The sequence below is a fragment of the Eptatretus burgeri genome, chromosome 17 (genome assembly GCF_056783735.1).
Source record: "Eptatretus burgeri isolate ZD-2024b chromosome 17, Ebu_testis_v1, whole genome shotgun sequence".
NCBI lineage: Eukaryota > Metazoa > Chordata > Myxini > Myxiniformes > Myxinidae > Eptatretus > Eptatretus burgeri.
Window position 1 is genome coordinate 27,632,461 of NC_140977.1, and position 23,157 is coordinate 27,655,617.

The following is a 23,157-nucleotide window of genomic DNA, read 5'->3' on the forward strand; positions in this document are numbered from 1 at the left end:
ACCCACCAACATTGCACCACTCGGCCCTCCACTGGGACGGAACATCGACATCTCACAGACAACGGTGGGACACGGCATGGACACAAATGGCATCCGGGGAAAGTACGAAACGGGACGATCCCGCAACATACAAGACAACTGGTCACCCTGTGACGATGGGACAAAGCATTCATCGCCCATGTTATCCACTGTGTCCGAGTGTGCTCCAGGATTATCCATTATCCCGATGATGACAACGACAACGATGATGATGGCGATAGTTATTTCTGCTCGAGAAATATATAAACCAATTTATCAATTAATACAAAATCACTCCCTTATAAAGCATTAATTGAACGAAAAGCAAAACTAACTAAGCTGTAATAAACATGTGACCAGCGTTTTGATATTGTTTTTACAAATCCACGTTCACTTCCACCTTCTTCCTCTGAATCACTTGCACAAGATGAGGTTAAGTCGTGGAGCATGCGCCGGAGTAGCATGTCGCTGCATCCACTTTCTGTCAGTACACCAGGGGCCATTCGGCTGGACATCCCCCAGGCAGATTCCTGGCACATCCCCATATCCTTGAGATGTTGACCTTCTCCACTTATGAAGCTCCCTCGCTGAGAGAATCTGTCGAGCAGGTTCAGCATCAGGAAATCGAGCCACATGTCCATACAGCCGCAGCTGAGGCTCGTGGACTATGCAGGTAACATATATCATTTGAGTCTCTCTCAGCAACCGCTCATTGGACACAAAGTCCGACCAGCGATAGCCAAGGATTCTCCGAAGAGACCTGGTACCGAAGGAGTTAAGTCTTCATCTCAGATCCTTTGTCAAAGTCCAAGTCTCACATCCGTAGAGCAAGATTGGAAGCACCAAGGACCTGAAGACTCAGACATTCGTTCTCCTGTACCGACAGCGCCACACCCCATGACCCAGTAAATCCATGACTCCCCAGGCCCGATACAAACGTCTATTGACCTCCGGCTCACAACATATGGAGACATGAATATCATTGCCAAGGTCATGGCCAAAGTGAATCTCTCCATGACCTCAACATCCTCACCACAAAGAGATACAGACAAGATGGCAGCATCCATGATGTCATTGAAAGCCTGGATCGTTGTTTTGAGAGAGGAAAACCAGAGTCCCAGTGGCTCAAATTCTTCATTCAGTGCCTTGAGAGCCCCAAAAAAGCATATCCAGTCTCCACAAAGATGTTCAGTGTGTGACATCTCTGGCAAAATGGAAGACACACTCGGGCTTTTTTTGCGACACTTTATGATCGGCAAAAAAAAATTCAAAAATTTTTTTCCATTCAAATTCGATTGTGACTCACGATTCTCAACGGTTTTCAGGAAATAAATATTTGCGTTTGGATTCCCCTTGAACAATCCTCTTGAGGAAGTTCGGTCACCCACTGTTCACCTCCACTCATTCGTTGCTAACTTCTCTCTACTGTGGAAGCAACCTTCACCCGCCCCCTCTTTCCACTGTTCTTTTCGTTATGTCCTGCTCCGCTGCGTGTTCTATCTCCTCCACAAGCCTAGACTGTGCTTAAAAAAAAGGAAAGACAAAGGGAAAGAAACCACAACACTATTTATAAAGATAATCAAAATACACAAGGAGCCTCACTTCCAGGTTCTCCCGTCATGCCAAACGACACAGTCATAGACCGGACCAGGATCGCTGAACTTCTTTTCCAGAGAGTTCAGAAGGTCTACCCGACACTGCTGTTCTTCTCCAAGGATTTTCTCTTCCTGCGCAATAAAACATGCGGCTCCCTTCCACTCCAAAATAAGACAAAGCAAGAAAATGTAAAACACACACCCTATTGTTCTTACAGGAAATATTAACCCGAGTTTGCCGCCTGTTCCTTGAGCACGCACAATTACCACATGGTACTCCCTACTGCTGCAAAATCCGAATGATAATTTTTGAATGAAATCCGAATGATAATTCAGACAATTATCTTCAGAATTATAATAAGGTCACTTTGCCTCCAGTTCCAAGCTCACACGATTCCCTTTTCAATGTTTTGGGCCAAAGTCATTTCATAGAAGTGTTGCTCATCAACAAAATGTTATTACCTCATTCACCAAAGGTGGACGGAGGTCGTTTTCACCCCTGTCTTGTTTGTGAGCAGGATATCTCAAAAAGTTATGGACGGATTCAGACAAAATTTGGTGAACAGGTTTTGTGTGTGCGACAAGGACGAATTAATTCATTAGATTTTGGTAAAGATCCGGATCTGGATCCAGATATGAGAATTTTAAAGTAATTCTTCATCATTAAGAGATGGGGCCTAAAAACAATGTATAGCATGATATCTCAAAAATTGTGGATTTGTTGGGTAGACGTCAAGAACAAGGCGATTACATTCTGGTTCAGGTACACATTCAGGTCCGGCCCATCAGTGGGATATGAAACGTAAACTGTTCAGCCTGGCAGAGGTATGCGCTCTACCGAGTGCAGTTCTAGTAACCCCACCATCGAAGGTGAAGGAAGTTATGTTTTCACCCCTTTCTGTATGTTTGTTTGTTTGTCTGTGTGCATGATATCTCAAAAAGTTGTGTGGATGGATCCAGATGAAATTGTATGGACAGGTTGGGTGTGTGTGACAAGGAAAAATTCATTAGATTTTGGTGAAGATCTGCATCTGGATCCGGATCTGACTACTAGAATTTTTAAATTGATTCTTCCCCATTGAGAGAAAAGGCCTACAACGATATCTCAAAATGTTGTGGATGGATTCGGACGAAACTTGGTGGACACATTGGGTGGGTGGCAAGGACGAATTGATTCGATTTTGGTGAAGATCTGAATCCATGCCTGGTGTTGTCTTAACGGTTAGGGTGGCGGGCTTTGGATCCCGCTCAGCTGTTGAATTAATACCAGGTGGGGTTAACCTGGCCTGTCATCCTTCCGAGGCCGGCAAAATGAGTGCCAGTGTGGTGACCCATCCAGGATTGTGCCCAATAGCCACAGAGACTGCTTAAGCAGCACCAACACTCTGCACAGAGTATTTGTCCCAATCTGCTCCTCCTCCTCCTCCGAATCCAGATCTGATAATTTTTTCAGTGATTCTTCACCATTGAGATATACAGGGCTAAACCGATATATATATATATATATATATATATATATATATATATATATATATATATATATATATATATATATATATATATATATATATATATATATATATATATATATATATATCACGATATCTCAAAAAGTTGTTAATGGATTCGGACAAAACTTGGTGGACACGTTGGGTGCCTGGCAAGGACGAACTAATTTGATTTTGGTGAAGATCCGAATCCAGATCTGGATACCAGAATTATTTGATTTTTCAAGTAATTCTTCACCATTAAGAGCTTGAGCCAAAAACGATATAAAGCACATTTCCCTCCGCCACCAAAGGTGAAGGAGGTTATGTTTTCACCCCTTTCTGTCTGCTTGTTAATTGCCGGAATCCTTCGGATTTCGGCAATTAGGATAGGTCGGTTGTGTGTGTGTGTCATTCTGTGTGTCTGTCTGTCTGTCTGTTTGTGTGTTTGATTACCCTGTAGCAGCCACACCGCTTCAGTGATCATGACCAAACTGGGTACAGACGTCGGCCATGGTCCAACTTAGACACTTGTCGTTTTTGATGAATCTGGGTCAAAGGTCAAGGTCAAGGTCAAGGTCACCGAAAAACCGAAATTCTTATTTTCGCAATAGCGTCCGCTAAAATGGTCGAATCGACTTCAAACCAAATCCAAAATGTGCATCTTCCAATTCTGCATCCAACCATATGTCTCATTGGGGTGTCACACCAACACCCTTCTTAGCGGTCGGGGGTCGAATGTCAGGGGGGGGGGGTCGGGTCAAAAATTTCAAATTGCGATTAAAAACGCCATTTCAAGTCCGATTGACTTCCAAGTTATGATCACGACCAAACTAAGTGCTATAACCCATTAAACAGTAGCACTATCGACTTATAAGAACCAAATAGATTTCCAGGTTTTTGTTTTTTTCAGAGATCATGGAGATATGACTAAGTTATTCCAGCAATTCCTTGCTCAACGAGCAATTTCATTTGTTTGTTTGTGTACAGGATATCTCAAAAAGTTGTGGACGGATCCGGATGAAATTTGTGGAGACCTTCGGTGTGTGAAAAGGACGAACTGATTAGATTTTGGTAAAGATGTGGATCCAGATACTAGAATTATACAAGTGATTCTTCACCATTGAATACCGGGCGTAGTGGCGTGCGCCTGTAATCCGGCTACTCGGAGGCTTGGGTTGGAGGATCGCTTGAGGACGGGTGCTCTGTGCTGGGCCGCGCCATGAGAGGGTGTAGGGCAGCCCGGAATCATGGCGAAACCCAATCCTTATCCCTGTGTCGTAAGAGGCGACCAGGGTTGCGTCAGGAAGAGCATCCGGCGTAAAACCTGTGCCAAATCAGTATGCGGATCATACGGATGATCCGCTGGGGCGACCCCTAACGGGAGCAGCCGAAAGAAGAACAACAACATTCTTCACCATTGAGAGATAGGGTCAAAAACGTTATATCGCACGATATCTCAAAAAGTTGGACGGATTCGGATGAAACTTGGCGGACAGGTTGGGTGTGTGACCATGACAAATTGATTCGATTTTGATAAAGATCCGAATCCGGATCAGACTACTAGAATTTTTAAAGTGATTCTTCACCATTGAGGGGTCGGGCTCAAAAGCGATATATATATATCATATTTCAAAAACGTATTGGGTCAATTATGTTCTCGTGGATCAGGCATGACGGAGCTGAGGTATGCGCTCAACCGAGTGCCCTTCTAGTTTTGAATATCGATTTACTCTTAATCTTAAAATTTGTATCTGTTACAAATCATTAGGTCATTGCACGCAAGTGCTACATTCTTCACTATTAACTCTGAAAATTGCAAGTTTAGCAGGTAATAGAGATCTTGCCGCTTCTTCAACAGCAGGAGCCCATAATCGTGCACAAGATGTGTAGGACACGAAGGTATCTGGCCACATAGCTAGTCCAAAGTTGACGGATGAGCTCCAATTGCCTGTGAAAGAGACTTCTTTCCGCTGTGGTTGTTCCCATACTCCTCGAGAGCCCGGCGGGCCTTGGCCACTGCAGCACGCTGGGGGATGTCCCACAGCTGTTCTTTGCGTTCTTTCTGTAGAAAGCAAACTGTTACGGTGGATTGTTTTTCACGACATAGTTCAATCATCTCAGATGCAGAGTTAACGAAGCAATTTTGCATTCTTGATTTTTAATAAGAGCAAGGTACACAAGACTTATTCCAGCCAGGTGATAAAAGTTCATATCGAAAGCAGCTATCACAAGCACAACCACAGAAAACATGCAACATTAAAACCCTCCCCCCACCAACCCTCACACTTAAAAGCACAACAAGTATCCTCAAAACATTAATACCACTATGGTGAGCTGAACCTTCCAATTACAGTGCATTGCAATTTTAAACGTACAAACCTGAATTCTTTCTTTAAGCGCCTTGGGGAACAGTTCGTACGCATTCTTCACACCAATGTGAAATTTACCTGAAGGATTTTCCCAAGATGGAGGTATCTAAAGTACGGCAAATACAGTTCAACAATTAATTGAGGTTCAAAACTGCACAGCAACAATAAGGAAACCAGGCAAAATGTCTGCAGTCCACAACCACTGGAAAAGATGAAAAAGGAAAGCAAAACTTAAAAATACAGATATTTCGAGGGCCTTCAGAAACTATTCACACCCCTTGACCTTTTCACATTTTGTTGTGGTCCAGCCTGAATTTAAAATGGATTAAATAAAGATATTTCATCACTGGTCCACACATAATACCCCACAATGTCAAAATGGAATTTTTTTTTGTGAGAAATATTTACAAATTAATAAATAATGAAAAGCTGACATGTCTTGCATCAATATGTATTCAACCCCTTTGCTATGACACTCCAAATTGAGCTCAGGTGCCTCGTTTGATCGTCCTCGAGATGTCTGTACAACTTGATTGGAGTCCACCTGTGGCCAATTCAATTGATTGGACGTGATTTAGAAAGAAACACACCTTTCTATATACTGCAAGGTCCCACAGTTGACAGTGCATGTCAGAGCAGAAACTCCACCATGAAGTCCAAGGAACTGTCCGAGATAGAACTTTGAGGAGGCCAAGATCTGGGGAAGGTATAAAACAATTTCTCGAGTGTTGAAAGTTCCCAAGAGCACAGTGAGCTCCATCATTAGGAAATGGAAATAATATTAAACTACCTAGAGCTAGCCATCTGGCAAAAACTGAACAACCGGGCAAGAATGCCTTGGTCAGGGAGGTGACCAAGAACTCAATAAACACTCTGACAGAACTACAGAGTTCTTTGGCTGAGATGGGAGAACCTGCCGGAAGGACAACAATCTCTGCAGCACTTAACAAATCTCGGCTTTACAGGATTGTGGCCAGACGGAAGCCACTCCTGAGAAAAAAGGCACATGACAGCACGCCTGGAGTTTGTGAAAAGATACGTGAAAGATTCTGAGAGCATGAAGCAAAAGATTCTGGGGTCTGAGAGAGAGATGAAAAGTGAACTCTTTGGACTAAATGCAAAGCGCTACATTTGATGGAAACCAGGCGGAGCTCATCACCCATCGAACACCATCCCTACCGTGAAGCATAGTGGTGGCAGCATCATGCTACAAGGATGGTCTTCAGTGGCAGGGACTGCGAGACTTGCAAGGACAGAAGGAACAATGAATAGAGCCCAAATGCAGGCAAATCCTTGAGGAGAACCTGCTTCAGAATGTAAAAGACCTCAGACTGCGGCGAAGATTTACGTTCCAACAGGACTGGGCCCGAGCATACAGCCAAAGCAACACTGAAATAGCTTCAGAACAAGAATGTGAAAGTCCTTGAGTTGCCGAGCCAAAGCCCAGACTTGAATCCCATTGAGGATCTCTGGAAAGACTTGAAGATCGCTATTCACCGACACTCTCCATCCAACTTGACAGAGCTTGAGCAAATGTGCAAGGAAGAATGGGAGAAAAATCCCTGAATACAGATGTGTAAAGCTGATACAGACGTACCCAAGAAGACTCGAAGCTCCAATCACTGCCACAAATTATTGACTCGGGGATGGGGGGGGGGGGTTGAACACTTGTTGACCCACAACATTTCAGCCTTTCATTTTTAATTAATTTGTAAAAACATGTTTTCACCGTGTTATTATGGGGGTATTTTGGGTAGATTGGTGAAAATTTTTTTAAATTCTATCCCTTTTAAATTCAGGCTGCAACAACAAAATGTGAAAAACTCAAGAGGTGTGAATACCTTCTGAAGGCACTGTGTACACATACATGTGAAAATCAATTTTAAACAAGACAAGAACATTATGGCAACCCTTACAACACAAATTAAACTGTACATACTATTAAGTTAGTGACTTCCTTTCAAAAAGGGATATTCAAATTTCAAAGAGTATCGTAATATTCTCAGGACACAAATATCATACACTCTGTGGATCAAAATTAAGGTTTCAACAGCCGTAACTCTTCGGTCTCTTCTTCTTTGCCGGCCCCAATTATTCCCACCTTCCTTCTGAGGTCAGCTGGAATGGGGGATGGATCTGGACCTGTCTGGTCATGTCCGACATTTAACCATCAGGAATTTGTAATTTGTTGAGGGTGCTGGCGATAACTCGCCTCCTCTTCATGGGATATTTAATGTCCACCAACGACCAATGCCGGTGGTCCGGCTCAACGGCCATCGGATGGATGCATCACCCTGCCTGTGAAACACCAGGGTGAAAGTTTATAGCTCGGTCAAGATTCAAACCCAGGCGAGACAGCTCAGAGGCAAGTGCAAATACCCCGAAGCTATCCTGCCGGTCAATTCAAAAAAAAAAAGTCAAAAATGTCGAAGCTCTTCAAGAAAATATAGTCTCCTCAACATTGCATCTCTCCCTTTTGAACGAAACACACATCATACGTAGATACCGTAAGATCTCTGCCGGTCAATCCAACGATTTTCCCTTCACATGCTTCCACCACAGTGCTTGTATTCACGTCTCCACTGCCCGTCGTGTCCAAGATGTCCACAATCTTTGGTTTGCCATCAGATGTGATCTGTCATCAAGAAAAACAATATGTATATACATTGGGGGAGCAGAAGAGAAGACATGCGCATTTTAACGTACGCTTCATGTCATTGCAACCGCTTAGGTATCAAAACAAGACTTGTGAAGTTTGTGAAAGTTGAAAATTCCACACAAATCAGAGCATGTTCTCTGCCTTCCAGGAATGCGATTGGGGAAAACAAAAAGAGAGGTGGTACAAAGGAGAACACTTCAAGGGTTCAGCAAGTTCACCAGAGGGAGAGTGGACCAAATAAAGACAATACAAGAACTTTCCCATCGCAGGCAGGTCGGTGCTGTCTCTATCTTCTACCACCTCCTTTCTGGTCTTGCACCCTCTTCTCTTTCAACCCCCACACCAGATTTCATGTCGGGCTCACACAATCCACAATCAACCCCCTTCTGGTGAAACGACCAAAATCCAGGATCATCAAAGTGAGAATACTTTGATTAGTTATCAAAACCTCACCTCCACTCATTCGTGTCCCCCCCCCCCCACCAGTGGAAACAACTTCCACATCCTCTTCAATTTCATTCTTCCCTTCAGGTCGTCAAGACAGCTGTTCACCACCATGTCAGATCATCCCCCATCCAAACCCTCGATCGTTTCTACCCCCGTTAACCCCTCCAGGACCAATCTCTCCAACTCTCTAGTTTTTCCTTCCTGAGAGTTTGTGGCTGAATCCATCTTTTTCACCGCCCATGTATTCCCCTGGTCCTCATTTGTAAAAGTCTCCCTCTATTTTATCCCTCATCCCTGCTGTTTGTGTTTCCCCCACTCTCCTTCAAATGTTCCTTTTTTTCTGTTACATCCTGATCCATTCTATGCTCTAGCTCTTCCATGAGCCTCGACTTTGTATCCAATTATATATTTTTAAAACAACGCACATAAAGAAACAGCAATTTTGCAGCTAAGGCTGGATCTTTAAAATAGTCCATACATTTTTTATTTTTTTTTTTCATCAGAGTGTTCACTCAAAACTTCAGATACAATTCACTCCAATTATTCCAAATGCAAAAAAAATTCAGGTGGAATGATTCAAATGAGCGATCGATCTCCTTTTAAGGACTCATTCTGGTGTGAAGTATTTTGTTTGAGTTGGAGCAAAGATCGAAAAAATAGTAATAATAACAATAATAATAACAACCAACTGCCGAGCGAGAGCTTCAAGTTATGCAGCTGCAGACGCAACGATGGGGGGAAATAGAGCAAAAGGGACGGTTTTCAAGGCAAGCGCATGAAAAAGTGCATCTGATGACATTGTGCAAACAAGGCGGGAGAAAAAGGGTGAGGGGTTGGTGGGGGGGGGGGTCAAGATTCTTCTTGCATCTATATGTATTCATGCACATTCACCGCTCTGCTCTCCGTGACACATAATCCGCTTCAATACATCCATGTATTGCCCTAAATAATAATAGGGGCAGAAACCACTACCCTTAACGAGATAGTGGGAAGGCAACTGATGAAATGTGATGAGCCATTGAGCCAATTTGCTGTGTCCTTGGTTCTCCCACCCCACCCCCCACCCCCACTCCCAATTACCTACCACCCCCCCCCTTGCCAAACCCTAACCTTTCCAGTACTTCCTACTGGTGGATCGTTATGAAATCTTCCTCTTGGGGTTAAAATCTTTGCGTCCTCAGTCTTCTCCAGCTCATTTTTTATTATACACTTCTTTAATTGTGCCGTTTTTCATTATCTTGCCAAAACGAAGTTTTTGCAAGATATGATAGTCAGCTTGTATGTTTTTTTTTTTGTTTGTTTATTTGTTTGTTTGTCTGTAATCACGTATAAAAAATTCTGCAGAGCACAGTTATCATTGGAAATTTTTGTAACTTCACATATCAGAGGCCTATAGAGGTCCCTTTCAGTGCACAAAATTTTCAAGGTCAAAGTCAAAGGTCAAGGTCACTGTCGCAAATCAGGGGAGTCGACGAAACCGTTATTTTTTGAGTAATTTTGATCGGATCGTCTTCAAACTTCATGGGAATATAGTTCATGGTCTGGAGCTCAGCTGATTAATTTTTGGTGGCGATTGGCCTTGACCTTCATGGTTAGCGCCTGAGGTCAAACATATTTGACCCCAAGGTCAAATTTTCAAGTTTTAGGAACCATATCGTGTAGTACCTCAAATTGAACACCTCGATGAGTGCTTTCTCGATATGTCAAGCTTGAGACATTATGACGTCATTTGGTGACGTTACGAGTCAAACGCATATTTTTCATGGTTACTCTGTAGAACGATTCTCATCGGAATCTCTCGTAGGCAGATATTTCTCAAGGAGTCGCTCCTGGTGGATAGCAGCTCTGTTCACTTCAGTGTGACCTTAAAGAAGTCACACGTGGTCACCTTTTGGCAAGATACGGGTCACCCTGCGGGTGACATTGTTTTATTTTTTGTTTTGTTTGTCTGTAATCACGTATCGATCACTCTGCAGAGCACAGTTATCATTGGGAATTTTTGTAACTTCGCACATCAGAGGCCTATAGAGGTCCCTTTCAGCGCATAAAATTTTCAAGGTCAAGGTCAAAGGTCAAGGTCACTTTGTCGCAAATCAGGGGAGTCGACGAAACCCTTATTTTTTGAGTAATTTTGATCGGATCGTCTTCAAACTTCATGGGAATATAGTTCATGGTTCGGCGCTCAGCCGATTAATTTTTGGTGGCGATCGGCCTTGACCTTCATGGTTTGCGCTGGAGGTCGAAAGTTTTTGACCCCAAGGTCAAATTGTGAAATCTTAGATACCATATCGAGTAATACCTCATATGAAAGCGCTTGATAAGTGCTTTCCAGATCTGTCAAAAGTTTGACGCTATGATGTCATTTGATGACGTCATGATGAAAAAACGGATTTTTCATGAAAATTTTATTTCCTCAGTTCTCATCAAAATCTCTTGATATTTCATGTACAACGGTCCTGGAGAGATACCATTAACCGTACGAAAATATAAAGGTCAAGGTCAAAGGTCAAGGTCACAAAAAGGTCAAGCATCAAGGTCGACGAAACCCTTATTTTTTGAGTAACTTTAATCGAATAAATAAGTCACTCATGTTCACATTTTGGCAAGATACTGGTCACCCAGGGGGTGACATTGGTTTTTATTAATTTTGTTTTTTTTATTTTTGGATTGGGGGCATGAGGGTTTGTGGAGGTAGGTTAAAAAAAATAAAAATAAAAATAAAGGAGGCCTTTTATTCTTGCGCTGGTTGAAAGCGCTCAAAAATGAGGTTATATATTTATTCACAGCAAATAATGTTTTTTTTTCATGAGTAATTGAGGCAGCGGTCTGTTGCCTATACAGTGCATGGGTTCAATTTATTACTCGATTGAAAAAACTAAAAATACAATTTTCTCGGAGGTTTGGATGAATTTAATGTAACTTTGACTTAATTTTTTTCTCTTTGAGGAGCATTTCCATGTTTCAGGGTGGGACAGAGACAGACAGAGAGCATGAGCCCATGTGGTGGTGGTCGTATGGTAGCTTAGCTGCCGGGGTAGATATCATTTCTTGAAGCACGACTGTGTCACTGATGCAGTGCCCCTCTACCAGTACACACACTGCAACTGGTACGCGTTTCGCCGATATCAGAAGGATGACAGGCTGAGTCAACCCCCTGGTGTATTAATTCAGTGGCCGACGGGGCTTGAACTCAGGACCCTCGGATCCCAAGCCACCACCCTCACCACTGAGCCAACACCAGGCTTAGCACAAAGCCATTATATATACCGGCAGAGTACCCGCCTGAAGGGCGATCTTGCTCCAAGCGTGCAAAGCGTTCTCCTGACACATCCCTTGATCTGGGCGGTGTATAGACAACAGAGAGCTGTCTCAATCGCTCCCGAAAATGAAAATAACCCGGGTTATATTATACACAAAGCAAATACATACATACTGCTTATATGCATGTTATAATGGATTGTGTAATAATCGCTCAGATAATTCCAGTTACACCCACCCAAAAGGAAGAAAATGCAAAGATGGGGAATTTTTTTTATTTTTTATTTTTCCAAAACATTACAGAATTAGAAGCTTGCAATATGGACAACCTCAGGGTGCCCTCATTAATACCAGAAAGTTTCAGCTTCCAAAGTCAAATCCTCTAAGAGAAGTACAAGACACATACATACATACACCACAACTCTATTATATAGGGATTGATTTATAATATATAAAATATTTATTCCAAATTAAAAACATTTTTGACTGTAAACAAAGCAGACAAAAAAAAAAACAAAAAAAAAAAAAACGTACAGTTCAGACCGAGATATTCTCCAGAATGCTCCTTGATCGTTCAGTGTCAATGGGAGTTCCATATTGGACATTATTACTTGATGATGTCACGTGACTGACTGCGGTATCCACCCCACCACCCCCCAAATTCCCCCTCCCCACCTTGCCCCTTGATGCTCCAGGAGACATCCACACCAAATATTTTGTGTCTGACCTCGAAGGAAAATATTCCTTTGAATTGACCACTTGTGGAAGGTGGGCCAACTTACTTTTGGGAGGTGTATATCCTCAGCAATGGTTGATGAGGGCATGTGCATGCGTTTCATCACCGAGTGATTAAACCCGTCCTGCGGCTGAGGGGGCGTGTGGCATTGGGATTCTCATGTATGTACTACTTGTGAATGACTGCAGCTGTAGAGGAACCCAGGCAGGGTTTGAAACAGCAGAGGGTTTATCTTGTGTAGCTTTTCTTGATTGCTTTGTGCAGCTTTCTTTGGCTGGAGAATGAGGCTTAATTATAGAAATACGAACCACCTGCGGTAAGGCAGTGGCACACCAGCGAGTAGAAACTTACACCGCCTCATCCATGTACTCTGACCGTACACATACACCGCCTCATCCATGGACTCCGACCGCACACATACACCGCCTCATCCATGTACTCCGATCGTACACATACACCGCCTCATTCATGTACTCCGATCGTACACATACACCGCCTCATCCATGTACTCCGATCGTACACATACACCGCCTCATCCAGATACTCCGATCGTACACATACAATGCCTCATCCATGTACTCAGATCGCACACATACACCCCCTCATCCATGTACTCTGACCGTACACATACACCGCCTCATCCATGGACTCCGATCGTACACATACACCGCCTCATCCATGCACTCCGATTGTACACATCCACCGCCTCATTGATATACACCGCCTCATCCACATCCTCCGATCGTACCCATACACCGCCTCATCCACATCCTCCGATCGTACCCATACACCGCCTCATTCATGCACTCCGATCGTACACATACACCGCCTCATTCATGCACTCCGATCGTACACATACACCGCCTCATTCATGCACTCCGATCGTACACATACAATGCCACATCCATGTACTCCGATCGTACACATACACCGCCTCATCCATGTACTCCGATCGTACACATACACCGCCTCATCCATGTACTCCGATCGTACACATACACCGCCTCATCCATTTACTCTGATCGTACACATACACCGCCTCATCCATTTACTCTGATCGTACACATACACCGCCTCATCCATGTACTCTGATCGTACACATACACCGCCTCATCCATGTACTCCGATCGTACACATACACCGCCTCATCCATGTACTCCGATCGTACACATACACTGCCTCAAAATTTCACGACATCCATTCTCATTGTGATTGAATGAATACATTGTAGTATACAGAACATGGTAATAACTACACGTACACCCGACGGATAAAACACACGGACACTCATCATGACCTCGCTGACCTGTAGACCCGGTGCCGCGGGGTCCACACCCGTGTCCAAGACAGCGAGCAGAACACCTCGTCCGTCTCGCTCTGGGAAACGCGCCAGGAACGCCGCAGCGCCAGTCTCCCTCTTCGGCAGCAAGCCGTGGAAAGGGAAATCGTTCACGGGCTGTGTAAACGCCGCCATCGTTCTTTCGCCCTCACAGAAAAGCGACTCATTAACTGCTCAATAAGAATGGCCGCCGCACGCGCCGGCACCGTGCTTTCACACAGCCACGCGCACGGTATTCTGGGAAAAACTCGTCACGCTTCTTGCTCTTCAAATTTGATAGCACGGAACTCTGGGAAAATAAAACGCGTCACGCCTCTTCTTCTTCAAATTTCATGGCACGGAACTCTGGGAAAATAAAACGTGTCACGCCTCTTCTTCTTCAAATTTGATGGCACGGAACTCTGGGAAAATCAAACGCGTCACGCTTCTTCTTCTTCAAATTCGACAAACTCTTCATTCTTCTTCAGCTATTCCAACACATTCGTTCTTCCTCTCATCGCTCTTCGAGTTTAAACAGGATTTTTTTTACCTGGCCACTTGATTTTTGAGGAATATATTTTGCCCTTTAGGTAATGAAAACGGCGGTGGAACATACTTCAACCAGCAAGATAGTCCAATCTATGGTTTAACTTCAAAAAATTGCACTAGATTTCCATTTCGATTTTTGAAAAATTACCTTTTGGGCCATAAAAGTATGACCCCAAAAAGGTCTCCTGGTTCCTGAAATCGATTTGGTGAAACATGGCTTTTTAAAATCATACTCATCTGAGAAAGAACTGGCTGTGCTGCATTCCATTCGATGGAGGCTGCGAGGCTACATGTGTGTGCCAACATTTTCATGGACAACTCCAGAACTATGACTTTAACTTGAATCAAACTTGGTGGGAAAATTGAATACATGTCATAGATCAATTGAACAAAGTTTGCTGAGGACAGAGGTCAATGATCATGGTGACAATTTATTTCACCAATATGGTGCGCTGCTGTTGCTGAAAGCCGCCATTTCACCCTTGATATCTGAAAAACACGTGTTTCGATGTAATATTGTTACGGAGCCGGGTATCGATGGTGAGCACGAGCGCGAGAGGGAGCAGTAGAGTCGGCTCCACCGAACACACCGGAATTGAGGTCGTGCTTTTTGGATAAGTCCGAAAGGCACGGGTCCTTTACAGGACCATGAATCACCAATAAATCGACCGCATGGGGTAGGGTCAATTGCCAAACTTCAATATACTTAATTACCCACGGGCAAAGCTACTGGGGAATTTACACCCTCGACGGACCTCGAGCGGAACAAGCCGTTACCGAGCCCGAACCGTGTGTAACCCGAGCGGAGATTACCAAGGCCCATCGGACCAAATGTACAATTTACCTGCCCAAACGGCCTCGCTATTTCTCAATACACACTGTGCTAAGCCAATGAAAGAAACACAGAAATGAGCTGGAACATTTAACAAAAGGGATATTTATTTATAATGGGTCAGGGGAGCACGCAAGAAGGCAGAGTTAACCAAATAATGAAGGAATAGCAATTTGTGTACAAGCACTTATGCAGTTTTACTTAATAGACTGGCACCACAAACACACGCACACGTACACCCAAAAAGAAACAGACCCGTCCGGTCTTTATTGGAGGTCTCCAGCTTGAGGAAAGGCGAGCTGGAGGTCAGAGCCTATTCTTGGACCTTTCCGCCTCGTGCGGTCTTCGACGATCCGGTGTGACAGGACTCGAACCCGCCATGCAATGCCGCTTCAAGCCCAGGCAGGCGATCCTCATGGGACAGGCTCGCAGGCACACAGGCCACAAGAGAAGACGCTCTGTTGGCGGGACCCCAGGAAGGCGACGACTGGCTTCAGAAGACCACCAGACGTCCGAAGACCGAAGACCAGAAGACAATTCCTCCGAAGACCAGAAGACAACTCCTTTTCGATGACCAGAAGACAACCACTCAACAACTCTCTTTTCGAAGACCAGAAGACAACCACTCTACCTTTGGCCCACACACGCTTCTCTTATCCCACGCTGACACTCCCTCATTGGGCAGAGAGGGAATGCTCTATGCCCATATTTGGAGCCAAGCCAGAGCGCAACGCTTGTGCCCAAACTTGGGGCGAAGCCAGAGCGTAACGCTTGTGCCCATATTTGGGGCGAAGCCAGCTCACCAATGTCCTGAAAAACCCCACCTAGCACACTGGACTCCGCCCACGTACGTGCTGACACGCACGTGTGCAATGGTGCCGGTGGATGATGGTGGAAGGAAGCGAGGGCAGGTGTCGTTGTTGTTGTTGTTGTTGTTGTTGGTAATTTAAATCCTAACTATCAAAATAACTCACAGCGCACGTACAATTAATCACCCATTAAATATAGGACGGGACCCTAACTAGAAACACATACTTCCTGACATGGCTGATCTATAGGACCTGGCTGTTGTGTGCAGTAAGCTTCCAAATTCGCAACAATATTCCTACATGTGATGTCAAGAAAGAAGGAAGAATCCTTATAAAGTCATGTAAATTATCTTAAAGGGAATCCTTGATGGTTGCATCATCATCATCTCATTGGTCATCACTGTTGTCAACACCATCAATGACCGTCACACGTGGCTAATTGGCACAGTTGTCACCTCCTGCCACCAAAAGTGGACAGGGGTTATGCTTTCATCCCTGTCTGTCCGTCTGTCTGTTTGTCTGTGAGCAGGATTTCTCAAAACATCATCCCTTTTCCCGCCCATGGTGCACTGAATCCTGTGGTGACGCAGATGTTCGGAAACAACTTGTTTTCTCTTCCTGGAAAGCAAACCTGACCAAAGGCAATCTCAGCTCATTCCATAAACTCTGCAACTAGTGTGTGTCCACCCTCAGGAGAACTAGATAACATCTGTTCAACTTCAAAACTGAACTTTCAAATTTGTCTCCCTTATGTAAAACCCAGTGGTACCTTGTTAAGTCTGTCTCTGGAGTATGCTCCCCTTCCATCCCTTCCTTCACTTCAATTGACGCCACAGCCAACTCCACTCGTGAGAAGGATGAATGCCTCAATTCTGTGCTTGCTTTAATATGTTGTGTCCCAAACCCCTTACTCTCTGTACCCACTCTATCCAGTTGCACCCAACTGCTTATTGACGATATCTTTTGTACCTGAGAAGGTGGAGAAGTTTCTGGCAACCGTTGACTGATTCTGCAACCAGACCAGAGGACATGAGGTCACGTGAATGAAGAACCTACTCTGTTGCTCTTCCACATCCTCTTTCTGCCCTTTTCACCCTGTCATTTGCACGAGCTCATCTTACATCTGCTTGGAAATCAGCCAACATCACTGCACTACAGAATAATAGGGGCAAAAACCAATACCCTTAACGAGACCTATCAGCTCAGTTTCAAGCATCACAAGGTCATGGAATCCATCATCACAAAAAATCCAAATCCATTGGGACCATACTCTGTACAGAGCATCGGTGCTGCCAAAGCAGTCTCCTGGGGCTATTGGACACAATCCTGGACAGGTAATCGCTCCAGCAGAGGATACTCAAATGACTCAATCATCACAGCAAGCTGGTACTCATTTTGCCAACCTCAGAAGGATGACAGACTGAGTCAGCCCATCCTAGTCACTCGACTTTGGAACGTGCTGCTGCTACTCTCCCAACAATGGATGAGGGCCCTCAATATCAGACCTGCGATCAGGGTGGTCTCTCTGGACATATCTCGAGCTTCCAATACAGTCTGGTATCACACCTTGCTCCACAAATTGACTGCCTTTGGAATCCAAGGCCAACTCCACTCTTGGATTACTGACTTCCTCTACTCTCATAGCCAACATGTGGCACTCAAGTGAACCCTTTCATCTCCTTTCCCTGTCACGGCTGGAGTGCCCCAAGGCAGGGTTCTTGGCCCAGTCCTATTCCTAATCTTCATCAACGATCTCTCTAACATTCTGAAAAATCCCCTTTATCTATTTGCTGATGACTCCACCCTCCACAGTGATATGCATCATCATTCAGACAAGCAGGCAGCAGCCTCTTCCCTCTCTTCAGACATCGACACAAATGCAAGCTGGTCAAACATTTGGAATATGTCTTTCAATCCTGACAAATCTCACACTCTCACTATCTCTCTCTGAAACTAGCATATAGCAAACCCTCCTATCTACTTTCTTAACAATCCTCTTGTGGAAGCTCAATCACTGAAACTCCTGGGTCTCACTTTCAGCCATGATCTTTCTTGGGCATGCCACATTTCAAAGTTGGTCTCCAACACCAGTTGCCAACTGGGCATCCTGCGGTGCACAAAGTCCTTCCTTGGTACACCTGCAAGGCCTTCATCCACAGCTTGATGGATTACTGGCCTCCCCTCTGGGCTGGTGCCCCCAGCTTCACACCTTACTCAGTTTGATGCCATGGGAACCAAGGGCTTTAAGATTATTGGAATCTCCCAGGATGAAGCTGAGTCTTTGGGTCTATCACTTTCCCATCACAGACAGGTCAGAGATCTCTCTGTCGACTTCTACCCCTCCTTTCTGGTCTCTCTGGTCTTTGTCTTTCTGCGCTTTGTCCCCTCCAGGTTTCTGCAAGGGTGCACGTTGTCCACCAAAATCCCCCTTCCGGTGAACTCCCAAAATGCAGAATCACTACTCACCTCCACGGATTCGTTTGTCTTCTTCCCCACCTGTGGAACAAACTTCCACATTCTCTTCAATCTCATTTTACCTCGAGAGCTTTAAGACAGCTGGCCATCACCCTCGTTAACCACCCGCCCCCCACTCTCTCCCCCTCCACCACCTTAAACCCACCTCCTTCAAAATTCCCAGTTTTTCTTCCTAAGTGTCTTCATCTGTATCCATTTTGTCTACCCCATGCATCCTCCTCTACTCCTAATTCCTCCCCACACACATTTGTCCAAGTCTTCCTCTATTTGTCCTTCAACCCTGCTGTTGGTGTCCTCCCCACCCCACCCCCTCCTCCCTGCCACCACACTTTCTCTCGACTGTGCTCCTTTTGTTCTGTTGCATCCTGGTCTGTTCAGTGTCCAAGCTCTTCCATGAGCCTTGATTCTTCATACAAAAAAGAGAAGAAAACAAAAGGAGAGCTCCAACAGTCATTAGGCAGGGGTCTTTCACTCAGAGTAGTTAATGCACGGAATGGTCTCCCTGGAAAGGTAGTGGCAACAAAAATAGTAAATTTTAAACTGGATTTAGATATCTACCTGGAAGCACTGAGGATAAAGGGATACATGGAGATTGGCAGAAATGTTCAGTCATGATGAGCCTCATGAACTCCTCCTGCCTGGAATTGTTCCTTGTAATTCCTTGATCAAATATTCTTGGATGACACTTGTCTGTATGTTCTAAGGTCCTAACGTTGTATCTTGAGGACCCTTTCTGGTCTAGAGCCACTTCACCGGGTATCATGAACCAGCCTCAAAGAGATTAGATTGTTATAATTACTTTTGCCAATTCCTTTTATTTTTATAACTTGATATCAGTTCCACATGAGATCGTATCGGGGAAAAGTGCAGCACCCCCTACGGACGTGGTGTATCATTTAGAATATTTAAAAATTAAATATATTGTTGTGGGTTTCAGAACCGGTTCCGACTAATGCACGCAACATCCAAGTCCTCAGACAGTTATTTCCATAAATGAATGTCCAAAATAGACCCATCCCATTGTCTGGTGGGATTCTAATTCTTTGATGCGTTGGAGAAGGGTATAGAACAGATTCACTGTCTTTCTTATGGGATAACGTTTTCCTCTTTACGACACATTCATGACGTATGATTTTACATCAGTTTCCATCGACGTTGAACACCCGGTTCAGCAACTCTGTGGAAGATAACTGTCTCTTGTTCGTGTCGGGCTGAATGGAGAGGTGGTAATTACCCGTTGACGTTTTGTGAGCGCTTCACGTTTTCTCTCGGTTGTCCCGGCAAATGGCTGCTTTCTGGTGTTCGTCCAGCGCCCGAAACATGGCGTCGTCAGCCAGGCCTGTGTTTAATTGGGAGTTGCATCTCATTCGATGGTGAGGAGAGAATGAGTGCGAGAATTGATGGTTGGAGGTCACGTGTAGCGATGCACCAATCGGCAAGCTGGATTTGGCTGAAGTCTGCTTGAGGCTCCACCCACACTGGTCACCCATAAAAAAGGACGGGAGGACCGCCTTCCTGACGGTTGGTAACAGATCCTTACAGCTCCTGACGGTTGGTGACAGTTGGACCATTCCTGCTGGTTCTGCCCAGTACCTGGCTCTTGGCATATCTGATTCTTGGTGTCCCTGGTTTCTGGGGGTGATGACGTGACGTCGATTGGTGTTCGAGCCTGTTTGCGGGCGGGTGCACGGCGAGGCAGGGCGCTGGCAGCGGACCAAGACACGCTCACACATTTTGGGTCATTTTATTGGACGCATGACAACTTCTACCTTGGTAAGCTGAAACCGGATTTCTTTTCCCCCTGATTGATCTGCTGGGTACCCATGCCTCGTGTTTAATTGTTAAGTAAGGCAAAGTGATAAGCATCTGCTCTTTGTCTATTATTCTATAAATGCTTGTTGACTTCTTTGTTTGAGATCAATTTGTTGATTCAACATTTGATTGATTTGAATTCATCCATTTATGCCACAAGGAAATAAGAAGTTCTTCAGTTCATTGATTTTTCTTCATAATAAATTCATTGTTGACGTTTCAACCTGTCCGTGCTTGTCATTTCCTTGCATTGATCCAGCATTGTCCGAACCGAGATAGACTGGGAGGTAATTCCCAAACTAATTAACCTGTCATAGTCGGCGTGTACCAGCGGTAAATGCTCGGCCGCCCTACTTAAGATCTAATCAAGATAAGATTGGTGCATCACCGAGGGCGCAGTCCCCGGTCAGGAGACCAGGTGAGCCCGAGTTAAATGGCAAATTAGATGGTGGACACTGGATTCATGGTTAACTGATTGGCGTTTGTGGTTGTTAAACAACCCACCGCACCACAAAGTTAATTGTGAGCGGTAGCCCCAGGTCTGGTTCTTCTGAGGAGAAGCGAGGACTAACCCCCTCATCATACACTCGGTACACGTGGCTGTGACAATATAATATCATGTCATATTAACTGTATTTTGAGCCCTCAACAGGAATATTCAACGCACGAATCCTTTGGATGGTATTCTGTTCGTTAAAGTGTGCTTTCGTCGACAGGTGCGAAAGGCTCAAAAATCTTTTTACTAACTAACTAGAGAGTTCATAGAACATCTTACCACACGGTCTTGAGAAAAAAGGGACATGGGCGAGGTCTGCGGACAGCACATTTGATTGGTCGAAATGACATGATGTAAAAGGCTGTAATATTTTGTCCAAGTCCTGCTGAACTGAAAGGTTTTGAAAGTGCCAAGAAGGCGATGTGTGTTCTGCAGTGCTCGTGTATATAATTAAATTTAAATAAAATAAAGATTTTTAGCGAGACGCAGCTCAGAGAGCTCGGCGTTCTTCTTCTTCTTCTTCTTCTTCTTCTTCTTCTTCTTCTTCTTCTTCTTCTTCTGAAGACAAAACCTTAAGGACTCAGCTCTTTCATATACAGGATCCGGATCTCCTTAAATACTAAACACCCGTACACATCCCCGCATTGAGGGTGCCTTTTGAGAGCGTCTATCATGAACTTTTAAATATATTCGGACATTTGCTTTAAAGCTTCGAAAAGTTCACGTTAATATTTAAAGATTATTCCATTTAATGTATTGTAATTTCGTAAATACACCATTTTCTCGTCATGAACGACGATCGTCCATGACGGGTCTCGCTATTGGCTGCATCAAGGCACGTGACGAAATATCGGAAGTTGTTGTTGTTATTTTTTCTTCTTCTTCTTCTTCTTCTTCTTCTTCTTCTTCTTCTTCTTCTTCTTCTTCTTCTTCTTCTTCTTCTTCTTCTAGTTCTTGTTCTTATTCTTCTGGTGAAGACAAAACCTTTAGGACACGGCTCTTGGACACATTTGTCCTTGTTTTTTTCAGAAATAGGCTCATTGAGTGGGTCTGGTGTCCAGCCGTACGTACGTACGTCCATTAACAGTTGACTAAAACATCTTCTCCTCACAAACTACCTGACTGATATGGACCAAATTTGGAACGTTGCATCAGGACAGCAAGGTCTCATGGGGTTGTGCTCCCCATCAGATGTGTCCTCTACAAACGGAGTAAAAGAGGGGTTTTGCCCCAAATATTGGTATTTTATTCAAAAATCGTCTTCTCAGGAACCGACAACTGGATCCATGCCCTAACCTGAAGTTGTGCTCCCCATGGCCATATCTTCCCTGGAAAGGGGGCCACGGCCTCCCTCCCCTCATCCCTCATATTCACTAAAAGACATTTTCCTCAAAAACTACATGACCGACATAGATCAAATTTGGTATGATACATCAGAACAGTTATGTCTTATGGGGTCATACTCCCCATCCGGATCTGCCACCTATGAAAAGGTGGGTTTCGCCTCAAAGTCAGGTAATTTATTTTAAAATCTTCTTAGAAACCGCCAGCCAGATGCACACCAAACCCTTCATGAAGCATATAAGGACCATGCCGTTAACTCAAGTTGTGCCCCCCGTGACCATACCACTTCAGGAAGAGAGGCCATGGCCCCTTCTCCATAATCCCAAATTTTTGTCCCACCAGTTGGGGTAATAACGTTGCCCACCTACGTGACCCCTGTTGGGGTAAGTCCCCCATTGGGATATTTATTTGTATTTTGTTTGACTGCCCGACAGGCAGGCAGACTGAGTAAAACAATTATCTGAATCCTCTCTGGACATGCACAATTGGGACAAACTCAGATCCAAAGTACTGCTAAAGTACTGCGAATATCTCATCCCAATAACTTTTAGAATCCAACCATCCCTTCTGGTTTAACAGTCGTCCTACTGAATCAAGACGATTCAAGCCTGCACACATATCCAAACTAGAGGGGGAGCACTCGGGAGAGTGCAAAACCTCCGCCGCCAATACTGCTGGGTCACTCAAGTGAACCTTATATCTTATTCATTAAATATGATGTCAACAGTGCTGACAGAGTTATAGTTCTTTTCTCCAACATTTTTTTTTTTTTTGGAGGGGGGGGGGGTTGGAAATCACTTAAAACATGTAGAAATGCAAAAAAAAATTTTATCGAACAATTTTTTTTGGGGGGGTAACAATTTTTTTGGGGGGTTGGAAATCACATAAAACATGTAGAAATGCAAAAAAAAAAATTGGGGGGGGGGGTAACAATTTTTTTTTTGGGGGGG

The 23,157-nt window shown here is 44.3% G+C and overlaps 1 protein-coding gene across 3 annotated transcripts in view; it reads right to left on the minus strand.

The window, feature by feature from the left end:
- The window catches only part of TPP2 (tripeptidyl peptidase 2), a 65,810-nt gene extending 51,640 nt beyond the window's left edge, over positions 1-14,170 (minus strand). Inside the window, exons 1-5 of one of the 3 annotated variants that reach the window (XM_085861416.1) lie at positions 13,879-14,170; positions 7,979-8,107; positions 5,483-5,578; positions 5,052-5,165; positions 1,621-1,745 (exon numbers count right to left, since the gene is read on the minus strand). In XM_085861416.1, coding sequence (XP_085717542.1) covers positions 1,621-1,745; positions 5,052-5,165; positions 5,483-5,578; positions 7,979-8,107; positions 13,879-14,046 — 632 coding nt within the window. In that variant the 5' untranslated portion in view covers positions 14,047-14,170. Of the gene's footprint in view, positions 1-1,620; positions 1,746-4,947; positions 5,166-5,482; positions 5,579-7,978; positions 8,108-13,878 lie in introns of those variants that run through there. The other 2 variants (XM_085861417.1, XM_085861419.1) reach the window with 2 other exon arrangements.
- Positions 14,171-23,157: the final 8,987 nt, after the last annotated feature.